This window comes from Silene latifolia, chromosome Y (assembly GCF_048544455.1).
Source record: "Silene latifolia isolate original U9 population chromosome Y, ASM4854445v1, whole genome shotgun sequence".
Lineage (NCBI taxonomy): Eukaryota > Viridiplantae > Streptophyta > Magnoliopsida > Caryophyllales > Caryophyllaceae > Silene > Silene latifolia.
In genome coordinates, this window is record NC_133538.1 from 202456644 (window position 1) to 202477679 (window position 21036).

At 38.0% G+C, this 21036-nt stretch overlaps 1 protein-coding gene across 1 annotated transcript; it reads left to right on the top strand.

Moving 5' to 3' along the window:
- The first annotated feature begins 20388 nt into the window (after positions 1 to 20388).
- On the top strand, positions 20389 to 21036 carry LOC141629855 (uncharacterized). The gene has a single exon (XM_074442784.1). The coding sequence runs from the start codon at positions 20389 to 20391 to the stop codon at positions 21034 to 21036; it is 648 nt and encodes a 215-aa protein (XP_074298885.1).

Consider the following 21036-nt stretch of genomic DNA (forward strand, 5'->3'; position numbering starts at 1 on the left):
GAGTTGGTAGCATCCTTATAACTGAGTGGTCCTGGTAAGGCACTTGGAGTATGGGGGTGTTACACTTCTCTTCGGGTGTTATGCTCCTCACTCCTTGTCTCTCCCGAGGTGTCCGTTGCCCCATCCTCTACTATTGCATTAGTATAGCCGCCATCATGCTCCATAAGTCCTGATGTCCAACTCGACGCTCCTCCTCTACTCCCACTTCCTTGGTAGACACCACCCCTCCCCACCACTATATATTTAGCCAACAACAATGGTTAAAAACTGTTGTTATTAAAAAAAGCGGACGTTGTTGTTCGGGCCGTTGTTAAAACTTTTAACAACGGTTACGTTTTTTTTTTACTAATAACCGTTGTCAAAGGTTTTAACAACGGTTTAGAACCGTTGTCGTTATTAATTATCCGTTGTGAAAAGAAGTCCCTGTATTGAATAATTTTTTGGTGGGAGAGTAATAACAACGGTTTCATGACATAAAACCGTTGTTGATAGTAATGGCGCGCTTAATAGTTTATTGTAGGGATATTAATAACAACGGTTTTTTTTATTATAACCGTTGTTATTACTTAATAACAACGGTTTTGTTTTAATACCATTGTTATTGGAGTTTTTTTATTAAAAAAATAATAATTTAATTTAATTCATTAATTCTTGGCATATAAAACAAAAACATCTTAATTAAAAAACAACTCTTGGCTTACGAAAGGACACATATACACTAATTATAAATTCATTCCAATATATATATATATATATATATATATATATATATATATATATATATAGAGGCGGGATCTCGTGAGTTTGGTTCTTACGGTGAGTTGTGAGTTTGGAAAATCCCAGCCATTGGATGAGGGTAGATATACGGCTGAGATGAATATCAAAATAAAATAAGTCGGTCCTCATAAAACAAACTTTCGCAATATCACTCATTCCCACAATTCAACTTTCTCTCTCCACTTCAACCATGGCAGCCAACCAAAATCAAAGCTCCAGCTCCGCCATCGCCTTTCGTAGCCGTCAATCGCCACATCAATCTCGAGCGCGCTATTTATACTGTTAAAACTAAATACTTTTCAAAACTCCAAGCTCATCTCGATCTTCATCCATGGCTTCCGACTCGTCCGAACAACAACAACAATCCTCACTTAACAACGACGATCCTTCTTATATAGATAAACCTTCTCAAAACGACGCCATCATCATTCACAAGACTAAAACTATTCAGTTCGTCGGTCGTTCTTGTCCTATCGTTCTTCAAAATGATAATGGCCCTTGCCCTCTCCTCGCCATTTGTATGTTTCATTCCTCTCTTTTTATGTTTATTTCTGAATTATAAGTTCGATTTGTAAATGATTTGATTTTGTCGAGGTGTTAACCTAATTTTAATTTAATTTGTTCGATTTCTTTGTCACAACATGTTTCTATTTTATTTCAGATTGTTCTTGCTCATCCTGCTTTTATTTGACTGCTCCGACTGCTTTAATGTTGAGACTTGTTAATGACTGCTATATACAAAAGAAATAGGCTCTACTAGCGGTACTTGTTTGTCTCTGACTATACCTGTGTCATCGAAAACTGTTAAAAGTAAACTGTTGAAATTACTTAGAATATAGACTTGTTTATGTTAACCCATATTAACCAGGACGATTGCAGTTCAAGATATTTCTATTAACAGGATAGCTGAACGAAAACGTCTTAATTATATTCGGAAAATTGTTAATCATAGAGGGAAGTTTTATTCTGATCAGAAAGGAGTCGAACAAATTATTCTGGCATGGATCCATTGTCCATGATAAAGTCCGTAAAATTGTGATCAGCAGTTGGTTTTTTGGTGAAAATAGATATGGGGAGCGCCCGAGAGCAGGGGATTTTGAGATTTATGCAGACAATGCAACCTTTGAAAATCCACTCATGTGTGCTCATGGGTATTCATCTTCTTTGGACATTAGCTTTTATGTTGATATTTGAAGAATAGGCGGCATTGATTTATTTATACTCATAGCATCTCTATAAATAGTTTATTCTTTCAGTTAAATGGTATTCACTACTTGTGTTTCCATTCTTAGAACCCCTTTCTAGCTCAGTTTGCTCAAAATAAATGAATAGTTACTCGTTAATAAGATTTGATTTTGCATTTGAGTATGTGTGTTATTTCATGAATCACAGGGTGAAGCAAATCAAATTAGCCTTCTATACGATGCCTAAGGTGCGGTGTTACCTTCTCTACTACTCTTGCCTTCCCAATTTCGTTCTCCATATTTGTTGAACCACCACTTTTTTGGCTATTCAATTTTGTAAATTATGTCACTAATTTCAACTTATTCCTGAACAAAAGGAACATATGTATTACATTCATGAATGTTTAGGCTCATGTAGTCACGTCTTCTAGCACAATCGAGTGGTGTGTTGTGCTGTGTGAGACATTGTACTCCATAGTTTCTAGGCTGGTATTAAAACTACGAGGCGTAGATCAGAATTAAGCATGTAAACTGTTGAAATTACTTAGAATATAGACTTGTTTATGTTAACCCATATTAACCAGGACGATTGCAGTTCAAGATATTTCTATTAACAGAATAGCTGAACGAAAACACCTTAATTATATTCGGAAAATTGTTGATCATAGAGGGAAGCTTCATTCTGATCAGAAAGGAGTCGAAGAAATTCTTTCCTGGAATAAGTGTTTAGATGGGTTGTGATAACCAAGAGGCCTCAAACTCTGGTGTATGAATTAAAGAGGATGGTGAGAAAGGCCAGGCAAAATTCCTGGCAGACTGATATGCAGAATGTTGTGTAAGTACTGCTCTTTATCTGAAATGGGAAGAGAACAATAGAAGACTGTTCCGTGACTCTATACGTCTCTATACGTACGACAATTTTGTATACTGACTGATCGAAACTAGTGATATTCTAATCGCTTCACTTTTGACGAAAATCCAGTGAAGAAGTTTCTGAAGACGGGGTGAAATCAAGAACATTCAGAAAACATATTAAAATTCCAAATTAGTCAAGGGTGTGTACATGTCAGCACTTACCTAGGCAAGGGTGAATTTTTTACCATCCTATTAATTAACATTTCACTTTTTGAATCGGTCTTCAAAATCAATTATAAATACGGAGTATAGATTAGCAATTAATAAGCAATGCACTGTAAAACAATTTTTGACCAACCTATTAGTCGACATCCTTAATGCAGTTCACCGAAAATTTTGTATCACTCCTGTAGGCCATAAATGACGCATTTTGACTACTCGATAGATACGCACTAGTAAGGGGAAACAAGAGATTTATACACTTGAATGAGTCTGTGTATTGACTGAACTGTTTTCTTTTTAAACTGTGCCACTCTTTGAAAGTTTGGGCAGAGATCAACACGTAGATTTCTTGTTTTTCTTTGTTATCTTTGCCTCTTGTATCAACAAGACTAACAATACTACCAGAATAACAGCACAATAACACGTGGTAAAAAAAGAGTGAAAAAAAAATCAAAAGTAGTAAAAAAAAAATCAAAATGACACCGGAATAACATCACAATAACACCAGAATAACAGCACAATAACACGTGTTAAAAAGAGTAAAAATATCAAAGTAGTAAACAAATCAAAGTAACATCGGACTAACATCACAATAACACCAGAATAACAAGGACACCAGAATAACAGCACAATAACATGTGGTAAAAGAAAGGGTAAAAAAATCAAAGTAGTAAAAAAATATAAGTGACACCGGAATAACATCATAATAACACCAGAATAACAACACAATAACATGTGGTAGAAAAAAGTAAAAAAAAATCAAAAGTAGTAAAAAAAATCAAAGTGACACTGAAATAACATCACAATAATACCAGAATAACAGCACAATAACATGCGGTAAAAAAAGTAAAAAAAATCAAAGTAGTAAAAAGAAATCAAAAGTGAAACCGGAATAACATCACAATAGTAGCAGAATAATAGTAGAATAACAGCACAATAACACGTGGTAAAAAAAAATCAAATTCGTAAAAAAAATTAAAGTGACAGCAGAATAACATCACAATAAATGGAGTAACAATAACAAGACACAATAACACGTGGTAAAAAAAGAAAAAAATCAAAGTCGTAAAAAAATCAAAGTAATGAGAATAGTATCACAATAATAATGGAATAACAATATGAAAGACAATAACATGTGGTAAAAAAAGAGAAAAAAATCAAAGTCGTTAAAAAATAAAGTTAAAAAAAAGCACAATAACAAAGATAATAACACGAGGTAAAAAAATAAGAGTGAAAAAAAATTCAAGCAAAAAAAAATTTGGTACAAAAAGAAAAAGAAAAAAAGGTAACATAATGAGAAAATTAGAGAAAAACATAAGAGAAAAAAAAAATCAAAGTTGTAAAAAAAAGCATAATAACACGAGGTAAAAAAAAAGAGATAAAAAAAACAAAAAAAAGAATAGCACTAGAAAAAAGAGAAAATAAACTAAATAACAATGCTTTTATATGACAACTAAGATTAATCTTGGCCACTCATCTCTAATTTAATCTAATGGTTGAGATTCCCCCAACTCACAACTCACCATAAGAACCAAAATCACCAAATCCAATCTCTCTCTCTCTCTCTCTCTCTCTCTCTCTCTCTCTCTATATATATATATATATATATATATATATATATATATGGAGAGTGGTTCTTCTAAGGTCCTTACATCCATTGAGTCCCTAAGTCCTTATAAGGGCCTTTGGATGGAAGGGATGGAGGGATGAGATTACATCTCAATGGAGGGCTACAAATCTCCCTCCCTAATCTTCTTCCCTAATTGTGTATAACTCTACCTAATTGTGTACAACTCTTCCACCATTCTAATCTCCCAACTCACTTCCTCATTCACTCATCCTCTCTCATTTCTCACATTCACTCTTTCTCTCTCATTTTCTCCCACCCTCTCTAAACAAAAAAAAAAAACCAAGTTGATAAAAAAAAAAAAAAACAAACTAAAATAAAACAAAAAAAAAACCACAAAAATCACTCCACCACACCCGACCCACCACCACCCCACCACCATCCGACACCACCACCACCCTATCACTGCCACCACCAGCCGACACACCGACAAGCCCATCCACGCCGACCTCCACTCCCTCCACCGCCACCAAACCCGAAGCCCACCAAACCACGACAACACCAAACACGAAACCACCACCACCTCTATTCTCCCTCTTTGTCTCGGATCTACCCGGAAAACACGGCCGCATTTTGCTGCCGTTTCCTCGTCGCCGCCTTCGCGTCTTTGTGGTTTTGTTTTGTTTTGTTTGTTTTGTTTTCCGTCGTCGTTTATATTTTCTTTTTTATTTTAAATTGGTCTTTGTCGTGGGTGGAATTCTTTGGTTACATTTTTTAATGTTCACATGTTTTAATGTTCACATTTGTCGTGGGTGGAATTCTTTGCTTACATTTTTTAATGTTCACATTTGGTCTTTGTCTCGGATCGGGTGGAATCGTCACTTTTTTCGTCCTCATTGTTTTTGTTTTTATTGTTTTTATTGTTTTTGGTTCCATTTTTTTTGGTTTTGTTCTTTGTTTTTTTGTTTTTTATCTTGTTTTTTGTTTTTTTGTTCTTTCTTTTTGTTTTATTTTTGTTTTTGTTCTTTGTTTTTTGTTTTGTTTTTGTTTTTATTTTTATTTTTTATTTGGTTGTTATTGTTATTTGGTTTTTGGACTAAAGTTATACATCTTGTCTATTAAAGTTATACACTGCGTGCATTAGAGTTATACACACGATATTTAAATTTGGTTTTTTTTTATTGTTATTTGGTTTATTTCAGGTTTCGGGTTTGGTTGGGTTGTTGGTTTTTTGGTTTTATTATTCTTATTTGGTTTTTTGTTTTTGTTATTATGAGTTTTTTTTTTTTGTTATTATTTTTTTTTTTTTTTTTTCATATTTTTTATTTATTGTTTGATTTTTTACTATTTACGACTAAAGTTATACATTTTATGACTAAAGTTATACATTTTATGACTAAAGTTATACATTTTATGACCAAAGTTATACAAAAAAAGACTAAAGTTATACAAAAATTGGACTAAAGTTATACAAAAAATTGACTAGAGTTATACAAACTGTGACTAGAGTTATACGAGTGTGACTAGAGTTATACGTTGAATCACTAGAGTTATACTATTTGTGACTAGAGTTATACATTGTATGACTAGAGTTATACAAATTGTGACTAGAGTTATACATTGTATGACTAGAGTTATACTGTTGTGACTAGAGTTATACATTGTATGACTAGAGTTATACAAACTATGACTAGAGTTATACATTGTATGACTAGAGTTATACGTATGTTTTGATTTTATTTTTTTTATTGTTTGGTTTTTTACTATTTACGACTAAAGTTATACATTTTATGACTAAAGTTATACATTTTATTTGCATTATACTCTTATGGAATAAAGTTATACAATTTTGGACTAAAATTACACAAATTTGGACTAAAGTTATACAATTTTGGAGTGAAGTTATACAAAAACAGACAGAGTTATACAAAAATGCACCAAAGTTATACAAAAAATGGACTAAAGTTATAAAAAAATTGGACTAAAGTTATACAAAAATTGGACTAAAGTTATACAAAAATGAACCAAAGTTATACAAAAATGAACCAAAGTTATACAAAAATAGACCAGAGTTATACAAAAATGCACCAAAGTTATACAAAAAATGGACTAAAGTTATAAAAAAAATTGGACTAAAGTTATACAAAAATGGACCAGAGTTATACAAAAATGCACCAGAGTTATACAAAAATGCACCAGAGTTATACAAAAATGCACCAAAGTTATACAAAAATGGACTAACTTTTGTATAACTCTGGTGCATTTTTGTATAACTCGTGCATTTTTTTGTATAACTTTGGTTCATTTTTGTATAACTTTGGTTCATTTTTTGTATAACTTTAGTCCAATTTTTGTATAACTCAGTGCATTTTGTATAACTCAGTCCATTTTTGTATAACTTTGGTTCATTTTTGTATAACTTTGGTTCATTTTTGTATAACTTTAGTCCAATTTTTGTATAACTTTAGTCCATTGTTGTATGACTTTAGTCCAATTTTTGTATAACTTTGGTGCATTTTTGTATAACTCTGGTCCATTCTTGTATAACTTTGGTTCATTTTTGTATAACTTTGGTTCATTTTTGTATAACTCTGTTCATTTTTGTATAACTTTAGTCCAATTTTTTGTGTAACTTTAGTCCAATTTTTGTATAACTTTAGTCTTTTTTTGTATAACTTTGGTCATAAAATGTATAACTTTAGTCGTAAATAGTAAAAAAATCAAACAATAAATATAAAAAAATATGAAAAAAAAAATAATAACAAAACCAAAAAAACTCATAATAACAAAAACAAAAAAACCAAATAACAATAATAAAACCAAAAAACCAACAAACCAACCAAACCCGAAATCTAAAATAAACCAAATAACAAGATTTAAAACCCGAAATCTTAAAAAAAAGTATAACAAGAAGAGATTTGAGAAAATGAATAAAAAAGGAGAAGTAACAAAATAAAAGAAAATAAAAGACAACAACAAAAAATGAATTGAAAAAACAACTCAAAACATGAAAATAAAGACCAAACGAAAAAAAAAAAAAAAAAAAAAACCGAGACAAAAAAAAAAAAAAAAAAAAAAAAAAGGTTGGGGGCCGTGCGGTGGCGGCGGTGCGGTGGCGGCGGTGCGGTGGCGGCGGTGGTGGGCGGTGAGTTGGTGTCGGGTGGGATAGTGGTGGGTGGTGGTGAATGAGGAAGAGAAGAATGAATGATTTATTTGGGTTTTTTGATTTAATTGGATTTTTTGGGTTTTTTGATTTAATTGGATTTTTTGGGTTTTATTTATTTATTTGGGTTTTGGGTTTTTTATTTATTTGGATTTTTTGGGTTTTTATTTTTTGGGGTTTTAGAGAGAAGATGAGTTGTGTGATATATGAGAGAAGTGGATGAGAGGAAAAGAAGTTATAGTGAATTAGTGATTAATTAGAAGGATTAGTAAATGAGGAGAGAATGAGTGATATTAGTACATAAACACACTTTTGGAGGTTGATCTTGGCCATCCATCTCCCTCCATCCAATGGCTCACAATAGGACTTATGGACTTATTATATCTATGGACCTTAGTTGATCCTTCCTCTATATATATATATATATATATATATATATATATATATATATATATATATATATATATATATATATATATATATATATCAACCAATCCATTATCTCATTTTTCTTCAATCTCCCCAAAACCCTAAACTCCAAACCCTAAATCTTCAAAACCTAAACTCCAAACTTTCTTCAATAATGAATCAGAATATTCGTTTAACATTAATAACTATCGAGTACAACAAATGTTTCATACACCGCTTAGAGGAAATCGAGAGGAAGAACAGGCTCTTCCTTGATGATGTTCAGATTCCACTGAAGGTGTAATACCCGTCCTTTTAGGGACCCTTTGACCATCGTTGACTGACCTTGGGAACGAGAATAGCCTTAGAGTTAGGTGCCGGGGTCATCTGGAGTTGAGTGGAAAGAGTGGTACTCGATGGAGTAGAGGCTACTCGATCGAGTAGCTAGGTTACTCGATCGAGTAGGGGGTTACTCGATCGAGTATGTTGGGTACTCGATCGAGTGCCCAGTTTCCAGCGAGGGTTATATATCGCGTTTTGTTAAATCCGCAAATCACTTTCGCCACTTTCCTCCTATCCTTCAGCCGCCTCTTTCCCTTCCCTTCACCTCAAAACCTCCATGGAAGCCCTTGTGAAGATCCTTGTGCCTTAGAAGAGCGTCCCTTGAGTCGGGTAGCGGTCTTTTGCCTTGTCTCTCCCTAATAGGTATGTCACAATCATCATCCGTGCCTTTGTCTCTATAGTTAGGGTTCGCTTGTAGTAATAGATGTTTGTATGGTGGTTATAGGCTTTGCTTGGTCGCTGGCTATGTTATCTATCAGCGTGGATTGGTTGCGGTTGCTTAAAGGTAGGTTCGCCTACTCAGTCTCTGTAGACGGTCTAGTGTGTCGGTCGCGTTGTGATAGTATTGTGGTTGCTTGACATGGTAGTTGTATTGTGTTGTGGTTGTGGTTGTGATCGTTGTTGATGGTTCTCGAGGTGCGTCCTCGGCTGAGTGGAGTCACTTGCGGGAGTGGCTTCACGCCCTAGTTTCGCCCTTCGTGGAACCCGCCACGAAAGGGGATGTGCACATTAATGAGCAGGGTTATCGCTCGACGATGAGCGGGGCTTAGGTGGGAACGGCTGCGGTCCCCCACTGGCAGGGCTGGTCCAGTGGACAGCCAGTGACAGGTTCGGTTGGATTGTCGAGGTCGTGGTAGTGACTAGTGTCGTTGGTTGTATTGTTGTTTGTGGTTGCTATTGTCTTGTCTTGTCTCAGTACTGACCTTGTGTGGTTGTTTGTTTGTTATGTGTCTGCCGTGATCCCTTATGGTGAGCAGTCGGTCTTAGCAGGTGTTGGTGTTGATGATAGCTGGAGTCCGGGCAGGGATGAGTCTTCACGACATATGATGGTCATAGCGAGTAGTCTTGAGTTGTACCTTGTTTTGTATTTTGGTTTAAGTCACTTGTAATATAACTTAATAGTTCTTTTATTGACGTTTGATAATTACTTTCCTCGGGCAACCGAGATGGTAACGCCCTTATATGCTAAGGAAGGCCTAGTTAAGGCTCCTCTGAATATCGGGGTGTTACAAAGTGGTATCAGAGCGACGATTTTGGAACCTGTAACAAATGAACATAATGAATGTAGAGAGTCTAATAAAATGAACCTGGTGTATGTGTATGGGAGCCCCGGCTGATGCTAGGTTTTGGGTGAGTAGGCGCCCTCACTTCAAAATCTTGGCCCCAGGACACTTAAGCCAGTCACATGGGATGGGAATGTGAGTCCGTGTGTCTATGTGTGCTATGTATGTTAATTGTGCCGGAGTTACCTCCGGTTAAGTTTTGTTAGAATTAATTGGGGTGTGATAGTCTTTGTTTGGGCCGAGTGTGGTAATCATTGTGAAATTATTGAAGCTCGTTGGATGATTAGTGAGCTTATAGGATAGCTAGGAGTTATGTGACGGGATTATAGGTCATGAAGATGCATGAAAGTGTGAATTTGAATGTGTAATATGATTAGCGAACATGTAGATGGTTGTCATAAAAATTTATGATGACGGAAGTTGTAAGTGAGCTTGTAGACCATACCGCGATAGCTATAATGAAAATTATAGTATGGATGAGTAATAATTCGGGTCACGATATATGGTACGATATATGGTAATGTGTATATGCTTTATTAGCTGGTTGAAATTTTCCGCTGCGAAATATTGGAATTATGCAAAATAGATTGCTTAGAATAACGTATAATACCTAATTGATTAAGTGATTGGCAATGTATATAATTATGTGACAAATAAATATGGGGATATTAATGTTAATCATACGTTTGAACTTGATGTAAACACGAGTTTAGTAATAGCATGTAAAGTAAGTAAATGTAATAATATGGCACGGCTAGGTTCATACATAACTCGGTGACAGGTAGACCGAGTTGGGTAATTTGTATAACGTAACAGGATATGTCCCTTAGTTGTTGGAGAGTTGTATGTCGTGTGACGATGGTTATAAAACGTGATTGAATGCGATGACTAGTGTCGAATTCCGAACTTAGTTGGAATCGACACGCGGTGTTGTTTCTGCAGGAATCTTCAAGTTACTTCGTTCTTTTGATCGAGTACTTAGCTATACTTGACCGAGTGCGAGTGCGTACTAGACCGAGTAGACCTCACTCGATCCAGTTAGGAGGCTATAACGTCGGAATGAGGGAAAATCCCCCAGTTACTCGATGATTTAGCTCCTACTCGATCGAGTAGGGTGGTACTCGATCGAGTACCCAAGGCACTCGATCGAGTAGGTTCTTGTGCGATGATTTCTACGGGTTTTCTTAAAACCCTTCACCTTTCTATTTCTTCTTCTTATTCCTCCATATTTCGACACAACCACCCTATATCACTCTCAATTCCTTACTTCTCCTCTCAAACCCTCTCTGTTCATCGCGTTGGTAGTGATTTTTGGGGCCGATTTTCCTTGTTTAATTCGTTTCTTTACTCTACTAATCAATCAAGGTAAGTTATTCTTCCTAATTTATGTGATTTATTACTTTGAATGTGTAAAATAGTGACATAATCTGAAATTTTCGATTCACATGATGTAATAGTTGCTTTAGATAGTTGAAACATGATTCATATGCCTCTTTTCCATGTTTGTTGGTGATTAATTGCTGTAGATTAGATTAGAAAAGTTGCAAAGGTGAAATCGAAATTTCTAGGGTTACAAATTTGAAATTGATTTTTGATTGTTCTACATTGATAAGGTGATGGAATTGAGCACTATACATTGTTTATATCATGTGGAGAGGTGAATTCTGATGATTGTCACCTTAGAAAGTTGCCTTAAAACTCCGTCTTAAAAGTGCCTTATGGGAAATTCGTGACTTAGAATTGGAAAATTGATGTAGTAATTGACAATATAAGTATAAGTTGGACTTCAATATGATAATAGAAACAATGATTGATGAATACATGCCACAATTTTCACAGCTGTAAGGACCGTCTGAAAATTTTGATTGAGTTATTTTACATAATAGTGAAGAGTGACATTGATTTGTCATAAATTATTCTTTCTCTTGCATTAGTGACATGTAGTTTGCAATGTAAATGGAACGACCTTTAGAAGCATGCTAGGATAAGTGGCTACAAACTGAGATCATAGGGTAAAAATTGAGGGAACTATTGATGATATATGAATACCTAGCGAAACATCTAAGTTTAATGACATTAACTATGAGCCTCGAGTATGGAATTGGTTAACGAGTTAGTGAAGCTGCCAATTATATAAAACTCGAATTGTGTGAAGTGTATGCCTACATGTTTTATACAAATTGCTTGAACTTGTATGTCAAAAATTGGAAACTGTTGATAAACATGTACACTTATCTTAATATTCAAGTTTAATAACATGAATTATGTGCTTCACACGTCAAAATTGTTGGGAAATTCTGTGCTTAGCTGGATATGTGAATTCAAGTAACATGAAATAATTGTTTGGATGTTTATACAAGTTGTTTGGACTTATGCCTAAAACAGATGCCGAGACTAAACCTTGGAACCCGTCAGAGTAAACGGGGAAGGGTTGATCCACTTGAGAGGGGGGAGGCTAGTGGACCGGTAGTACATGGTTTCGAGTACCCTTACATTGTTTTTGTTGACTTTAAGCAAAGGGAGCGTTTTGTAGCTTTACAAAAACGCAAGATGAGACCCACAAAGTGTATAGACACCGGTGTGTTAGAAGAGTTGGAAATAGAGACGGATGTCCGTCATATATTCGAGACCTTGGGGTTTACGGGTTTGTACCGGTTGAGGAAGCACACTTACCCTTTTCTTACCCTAGAATTCATGAGTTCCTTTAACTATGACCCGGTCGTGTAGATGTGAGTTGATTGATGAATACCAGTTTCTTGTTAACCATGGATTTGTTTGCCTCTCACCAGGGTTGGCCAAGCCTCCCAAGAACTCCATCATCGACATTCCGGTGAGTGCGGCGTGTGCCGCCTAATGCCTTGCTTGATCGGGAAACAAGCTCCCACCGCGAGCAATATCTTTGATTAACGATGTTCAAACACATCACCTTGAGAGTCTTTCTTCGTTCCCTTTCAAACCTCCTCTATGACCGAAAAGATATCAGTAAGTTGAATAACCATGAGGTTTTACTTTTGATGTCGTACCTCAATCCGGAGCGGGCCAGGAAAGTGGTCTTTAATGCTCCTTCCATAGTTTGTGCTGCTCTTGCCTTGATGGCTTCCTCTACTTCTCGTGCACTGAGTGTGGTGCCATTGCCACTCGGTTAGCTGAAAAGCTAACCTCCTTTGAGGCTTCTTTGGCGTACGTGCCTCTAGCTACCCCTGTGCCTACCATGGATCGTGAGTACTATCTCGACCTGAAATGGTTGAGAACCTTGGCTGACGGTAGCCTAGCGTGGAGAGTGCTTGGCATGAGTTGGATGAAGATTCCAGCTCCTGAGCACCTCCCACCCACGGAGCCCTTGGAGCCGGCGGTGGTGGACTGTGGATGGAGACGATGAGGAGGAGGAGGAGGAGGATGAGGACACACCCCGCCCGGTTGCAGACCTATCTCATTGATGGCACGATCCTCCGGGAGATGCCGGAGCCGACGAAGGGCGAGAATGCGGAAGTTCAGAGGGTGGAGAGACCCAGAGTGGTGAGGGGACCCCGTCGAGTGAGGAGAGGGCCCGGAGGCTAGGCCACGCCCGATAGCACCACCGCGAGAAGAAGCAGAGCCTTTCCCGTACTACCCTTACCTTGACACCCCGGAGACGCGATCCAGTTACCTAGCGGAGAGAGTGTCATCTACCTTGACACTCCGGAACATGCATGAGATGGCGTACACTCAGGGGATAGGGACCGAGGGACCGCATCCGATCACAGTGGAGTGGCGTTGGGAATTACTCGGGGTTTTCCATGCCTACGGGGTGGAACGATCGACATGGGGAGCACCTCGTCCTTTCCTTATGGAGGCTTGACGCCTTGGTACGTGGGCGGGAGCGGAGAGGAGGGGGTGATGCGGGAGTAGGTTCATCCGGTGGTGGTGGTGGTGATGATGAGGTGATGTTCGAGCGCAGCGAAGAAGAGGAACAGGAGTGATACTCCTTGTTTTATCTTCGTTCGTGAGTGTTGATAGTAGTTGATGTTAGATGGTGGTATTGTTGTTAGACTTTGATAGTTGTTTCCTTTTGTTTGGAGACTTAGTTGGACCTGTATGATTGGCCATAAGGCCGAATTTGATATTCTAACTGTTTGCAGGGTATTAGAAGTCGGGAGTCGTCCGGCCGATTTTATATGTCAAGTATGCGCATTGGTGTTAGCTCGTGATGCGGATTTATGAGGAGTTGGTCTGTAGGTACTCGATAGAGTACCCCGTACTCTATCGAGTTCTTTGCAGGATGACATGAGAAAAAGCATTCGATCTCGGGCTACTCGATCGAGTAGCCAAGACACTCGATCGAGTAGCATGGCACTCGATCGAGTACCGATACTTACTCGATCGAGTGTCATCTTTATTCTGGGGTTTTGAAAATTCAAAATGTTCAATTGTTTTATAATTGCAAGTTTAATGTTTAAAGTTGTTGCGAGTGCATCGTAACGCCTTTGAGCCGTTAATTTCATACATTACAAGTCATGATTAGAATTTTATAAGCATAATTGTTACAATTGGTGATGTGGTGGTAATTTCTTGTTACGATTAGTGAAGCGGTAATCATTTTCTCGTTACTTTAATATGGCATACGCCTCATTACGATCCACTTATCGGAGTTGCAAATCCGCCTATAATTGTGCATATCATCTTTAACATGTGTTGTGAACGGTAACTAGTTATTAGGTGACTCGAGATTAATGAGTATGTAATTAGCGAGTAATGTCCACAACAAATAATATGGCTCTCATTAATGGTTCGGATGCAAATAATAGTTAATATGCGTAATAGTTTAGGTGGTGAACTTCGGGGACGAAGTTCCTTTTTAGAGGGGAAGAGTAATGTCGCGGAATAAAAAAAAAAAAAAAAAAAAAAAAAAAAAAAAAAAAAAAGTTGTTTTAAATAATATCTTGCTTGTTCATAATGTTGTTAGTAGTTGTTTGTAATATTGTTGGTATCATGTATGGATAACGTTTTGCGTGTTTATAACGTGGTCGGTAGTGGTTTAAAATGTTGTTGATGTTATGACCTGCCTTAGCATAACGAATTACCTTAGTCCTTTAAAATGAAAGTGAGTGTGGTTGTATGTTTCGTTATGATGGAATCACATTGCCAAATAACAAGGCGGTAGTAGTCACACCACATGAAAGTTGATATGAGTCATGTTCTAGATTGACAATTTGATAATTGTTATGGTATGTTGGGAGATCCGAGTGCGTTTCGCATTACAAGTTGGACGTTTGATATATATATAAAATAACGGTTGACTGTGATAAAGTTTGCATGATAGTGGCAAGAGTCGATAGGTATAATTGTGGACGGGATGATGATGACATGGGGGGGGGGGAATGGTATTTTCAAGAGGTATTGGTTTGGCCGGGAAGTTTGGTAAGGTCGTGTTGTTTCCAGGTCGTGAGCGGGAGGTAGGTGAGGTGAACTTCGGGGACGAAGTTCTTTTTAAGGGGGAAGATTGTAATACCCGTCCTTTTAGGGACCCGTTGACCATCGTTGACTGACCTTGGGAACGAGAATAGCCTTAGAGTTAGGTGCGGGGTCATCCGGAGTTGAGTGGAAAGAGTGGTACTCGATGGAGTAGAGGCTACTCGATCGAGTAGCTAGGTTACTCGATCGAGTAGGGGGTTACTCGATCGAGTATGTTGGGTACTCGATCAGTGCCCGTTTTCAGCGAGGGTTATATATCGCGTTTTGTTAAATCCGCAAATCACTTTCGCCACTTTCCTCCTATCCTTCAGCCGCCTCTTTCCCTTCCCTTCACCTCAAAACCTCCATGGAAGCCCTTGTGAAGATCCTTGTGCCTTAGAAGAGCGTCCCTTGAGTCGGGTAGCGGTCTTTTGCCTTGTCTCTCCCTAATAGGTATGTCACAATCATCATCCGTGCCTTTGTCTCTATAGTTAGGGTTCGCTTGTAGTAATAGATGTTTGTATGGTGGTTATAGGCTTTGCTTGGTCGCTGGCTATGTTATCTATCAGCGTGGATTGGTTGCGGTTGCTTAAAGGTAGGTTCGCCTACTCGGTCTCTGAGACGGTCTAGTGTGTCGGTCGCGTTGTGATAGTATTGTGGTTGCTTGACATGGTAGTTGTATTGTGTTGTGGTTGTGGTTGTGATCGTTGTTGATGGTTCTCGAGGTGCGTCCTCGGCTGAGTGGAGTCACTTGCGGGAGTGGCTTCACGCCTAGTTTCGCCCTTCGTGGAACCCGCCACGGAAGGGGATGTGCACATTAATGAGCGGGGTTATCGCTCGGTATGATGAGCGGGGCTTAGGTGGGAACGGCTGCGGTCCCCCATCGCGGCGGGTGGGTGGGGACGGTGGCGATGTTCGGTTGGATTGTCGAGGTCGTGGTAGTGACTAGTGTCGTTGGTTGTATTGTTGTTTGTGGTTGCTATTGTCTTGTCTTGTCTCAGTACTGACCTTGTGTGGTTGTTTGTTTGTTATGTGTCTGCCGTGATCCCTTATGGTGAGCAATTCGGTCTTAGCGGTGTTGGTGTTGATGATAGCTGGAGTCCGGGCAGGGATGAGTCTTCACGACATATGATGGTCATAGCGAGTAGTCTTGAGTTGTACCTTGTTTTGTATTTTGGTTTAAGTCACTTGTAATATAACTTAATAGTTCTTTTATTGACGTTTGATAATTACTTTCCTCGGGCAACCGAGATGGTAACGCCCTTATATGCTAAGGAAGGCCTAGTTAAGGCTCCTCTGAATATCGGGGTGTTACAGAAGGAGGCCACCCTTCGTGGTTGGGTGCCACAGTTGGAGCAGCTGCATGCAGATATTGCATCTGCTTTACGAGACCTCCAAATAGCAAAGGAGGAGAGGATCATTCTCATGGAAGATAATGCCTTCCTAAAAACCGTTCTAAGTAGTAGTTTAGTTTAGTTTTTTATTTTATTTTGTATATCAATTAACTAAGTTTATGAATATTAAATGTGGATTTGTTTTACTATCCTCTTCATCATGCATCTTCTTTGTTTTATTTTATTTGATTTGTTTTACTAATAAACGCAGAAAAACTAATCGGATAATTAGAGAAAGAACAAGAACATTGACGGATAAAAACACACACAAAAATAATTAGAGAAAGAACAATAATGACGGAGATGACAAAACCTAAAACCATTAAGACATAGATATATACCTGATAATTAGAGAAAGAACTGTGACAGAGATGAGGAGAAAGAGACGACGACAGCAACAGTGAAGGGAGATGACAGAGCGAAGGCGAGGGAGAGTTTTGACAGTGAGGGATAGTGTGTTTGTGTTTGTGTATGTGCAGTGTCTGTGTTTGTGTTTGTGTGGTATTGTGGTGTTTGTTTTTATTTTTCTATGCACTGAAAGCATTGACAACGGTTATTTAAATTATAAATCATTGTCATTACTAATAACAACGGTTGTCACAAATTAACCGTTATTATTTTTCACTGATTTGCGCCAAATTAATATAATCCAGTTAACACCGTTATAATATATTACGTGATAAACCGTTGTTATTATTTTATGAATGACAACGGTTATTATTTATATAACCGTTGTTATAAGTAATGACAACGGTTATGATTGTGGTAACTGTTGTTATTAATTTCCGCGAAAATAAAATAATACCGTTAACAACGTTATTACAATTCGCGTTAATATGCGTTGTTAAAGGACCGTTGTTATTGCGTATATTTGTAGTAGTGCCCTCTTAGTAGGCACCACTTCCACTCCTTGATAAGCATCGCCAAAGAAACTTCTGGTGGCATAATGAAGTCCCGCCCAAGGACCAAGTAAGTGTCCATCACCATAAGGGACCCTGATACCCCGTCCGAGGGTTGGATACCATATGCATTGAAGACCCCTGAAGTATTCCCATCCCCGGACCAAAATATAGGACGTTGAGTAGGTCTTTACCTTATTTGTAACTGAACTCATGCATGTCCCTTAGGATTAGGGAGTGGTTCACCCTCTCAATAAGGTCCGTCATAGGGTATTGGTGATCATAGGCCTGCGGGGGTTGGGTATATCGCCCAATGTATAATGGCATATGCATAGAATGCCTAGAAGGTTCATGAAGGGGCCAAGGCTCGCGCACATGGGAAAATGACGGGGCTTATGTAGGATGCCTAGGGCGGTCGTGGGGCGGTGAAGGCATGGGGACATAGGAGGATGACGGGGCATGAGGAGAAGTCCTAGGAGGGTCTTGAAGGAGCTTCGGAGTCCGAGCCGGAGGGCGAGGTGGGGTCATCTTGGGTAGGTGAGTGGTTTCAGGAAAACTCCCCGGCGCTGGAAGTTTTATGTACAACTCCACATCCACCTTCCACGAGTAGCCAATCTTATCCTTCCTATCCGCAAGTCAAAACATACCCTTCATGTAGGGAATGTCAAAGTAGGGCACATTGGTACTCATAAACCTATCAATCTCCCCCGGGTCATAGCCTAATAGGTTCTTAGCTAACTTAGTCACCAAGGCACCTCAATCAAAGGAGCACTTGTCGGACTTAGTCATCGTCTCAAAGGCCAAGCTCACCATGGTCACGGGACTAAAGTAGAATCGCCTTTCATAGAAGGGGTTGAGGTAAGAGCTTAAGAGTAGCACCTCGGTGGATTTTAGCTTACTAGAGTCCTTCCTCCCATAGAGGATATTGGTCAAGATGCGGAGAAAGGTCTTTAGGATGGGGTGCTCAACATCATTTAATTTGATTGCGCTCACATCGGTGTGTTGGTTTCCCGTATAAAGGTCAATGTATTTTGTGGCTTTCATCTCCTTATCTACTTTTTCAGTGGTGAAGTCGGTCCTCTTTCCCACACCTAAATGCTCTGCAAAGGTATCACTTGGTAGGTTGAAGGAAGTTTTTTTAAGACGGAAGCTCATGAAGTGATCCCTCTTGTTGTAGACAAAAGAGCTCAAAAATTCTAGGGCGAGGTTTCGGTAGCTTATTTATGCTAGGTTATATAGCCCTTCTATTCCAAGGACCCTAAAAATATCATGCACCTCCTCTTCTATTCCCAAGGCTACCAAGGCATCTTCCAATACAAATTTAGTGGTATTCATTCTTTGTTGCGTATAGGCTAGGAAAGCGTTCTTATGGGGTTCACTCTCAAAGGCTATTCCCGGGTATCCCGGGAGAGTAAAGGCGGGTATTCTTTCCTGTTGGGGTTTGGGTTGTTGTTGACGGGTATTCTTTCCGTGGGTGCTTCTTGTATTCCTTAACATACTACAAAATGAAACCACACAACAAGATATAGAATAGGAAAGGTAAGAATTTGAAATCAACTTTGGATATAAATGAAAATTTTCTTCAAATTATTAGATTGATAAATGGCAACTTAAAAGGAATTTACCATAGTTCCCTTGGTATTTTAACCAAACCGAAAATTTTCTCATGTTACAAGTTTTTCGGAAGTTGAAATTCTTGTGAAATAATATGACTTCAAAACATGACTTTATTCACATGCATTACCCTTATTTTATCATCGAATTTTGTTCAAACTTGACTCAACCATGAAATACCACAATAAACCCTTAGCATAATGGTCATTTGTCCCGAAAATCTTGAAAATTTTAAGACGGAAAATTTCAACATAAGAAGGTACATGTTATTACAAACCAAGTTTAAATTATTAAGAAGCAATTAAGACAAGAATTGACTTGCCAAAAATTAAAAATCCGTGTAAGTATAATACTTATTTCCGATATTAAGACCTTTAAGACGGAAAAATTTTCAATGTAAAGCTTCCCAAAGCCTTAAGAGATTTACGGTAACCATGAGTAACTAAAACATGTAGTGAGTATAAAAAAAAAATCAAAATTTTGACATGGTTAATACCAAATTATTGAAAAATTGGTCATATTTTTAAGATGAAAATTCCTTAGTTTACACAAAAGCACAACAATAACCATCAAATTCATAGCTTAACCACATACTTAAACCATATTCAAGATATAAATTAAAATTTGTTCATGGTACTTAGGGGATTTCGATAATTTACAAAGTTTTTAAGACGAAATTTGTTTCGTTTTCAGATAATACTAGACTTCAATCCCGGGCGTTGCCCGGGTCAGATCGCAACAGTGGCTTTAAAGTTAAGCATAGTAATTGCTCTAGTTTCATTATTTATATAACTCGTTTTGGGATATTATACAAAAACTAAGAAAAATCATGGAAAATGTTAAACAATATTAGTTAAGCATAGTAATTGCTCTTGAAAATTGAAATAGAAACGTCATATTTTTTACCAAGCCGTATTCGTTTGATTTCGGGCGGTATATTGCTCGAAAAAAAAAATTTCAATAAAAGATCTTGTTAAACGATATCCCTATTATATCGTATATATTAGGTGTAGAATATCTAACCTAATTTAGTATATATTTAGTTACCTCCTTTGTAGGCTCTTAGTTAGGCAACTGAATCTATGTGTTTTGTATTTAAGCAATGTATCCTCTGCCTATCAATGCATTCAATAATACGATATTTCTACCATCTCCCTTGTGTCGATACTTTTACATGGCATCTGAGCTTCATTGATCCTGGTTCTTTTTTTCGACCAATATAAAATCATACCACCACAAAAATTATCAAAATGACACGGGGAGAAGGAACTCTTATTAAATCCGATCACAAAAACGAGTACATACCACCTTCCTCGCCGTTGTACCTTCATCCAAGTGAAAGCCCTAATCTATCCTTGTCCCAAATAATTTTTGACGGGGATAATTATCAATTATGGGCGGATGCGGTTCGAAACGGCCTCGATGCTAAAACCCAGTTAAGCTTCATCGAGGGTACCTTAAAGAAACCGGTGATTAAGGAAGGAGAGGCAGAGACTCTTGAGAGCGTTGCTTGGCGACAATGCAACGCCATGGTTAAAGCATGGTTGCGAAACGCAATTCACCCAAAACTTTATCCTAGTATAGCCTTTTCCGAATCTGTTGTTGAGATTTGGAAAGAACTACGGGACAGGTATTCCAACGGCAATGCACCCCGAGTACATCAACTCAAAAGTGATCTCAACGAGTGCAAGCAAGGAAAGAATCGGTCCGTAGTCGAGTATTATACTCAATTAAAAGCGCTTTGGGATGCGTTACCGAATTACAGTAAAGTACCACACTGTACTTGTGGAGCAGCGGCGGAAATGCTTAAGGAGCGCGAGGAAGAGAAGGTTCACCAATTTCTAATGGGACTCGATGGTGCTCTCTATGGCAATATCCGCTCTAATCTAATTTGTTAA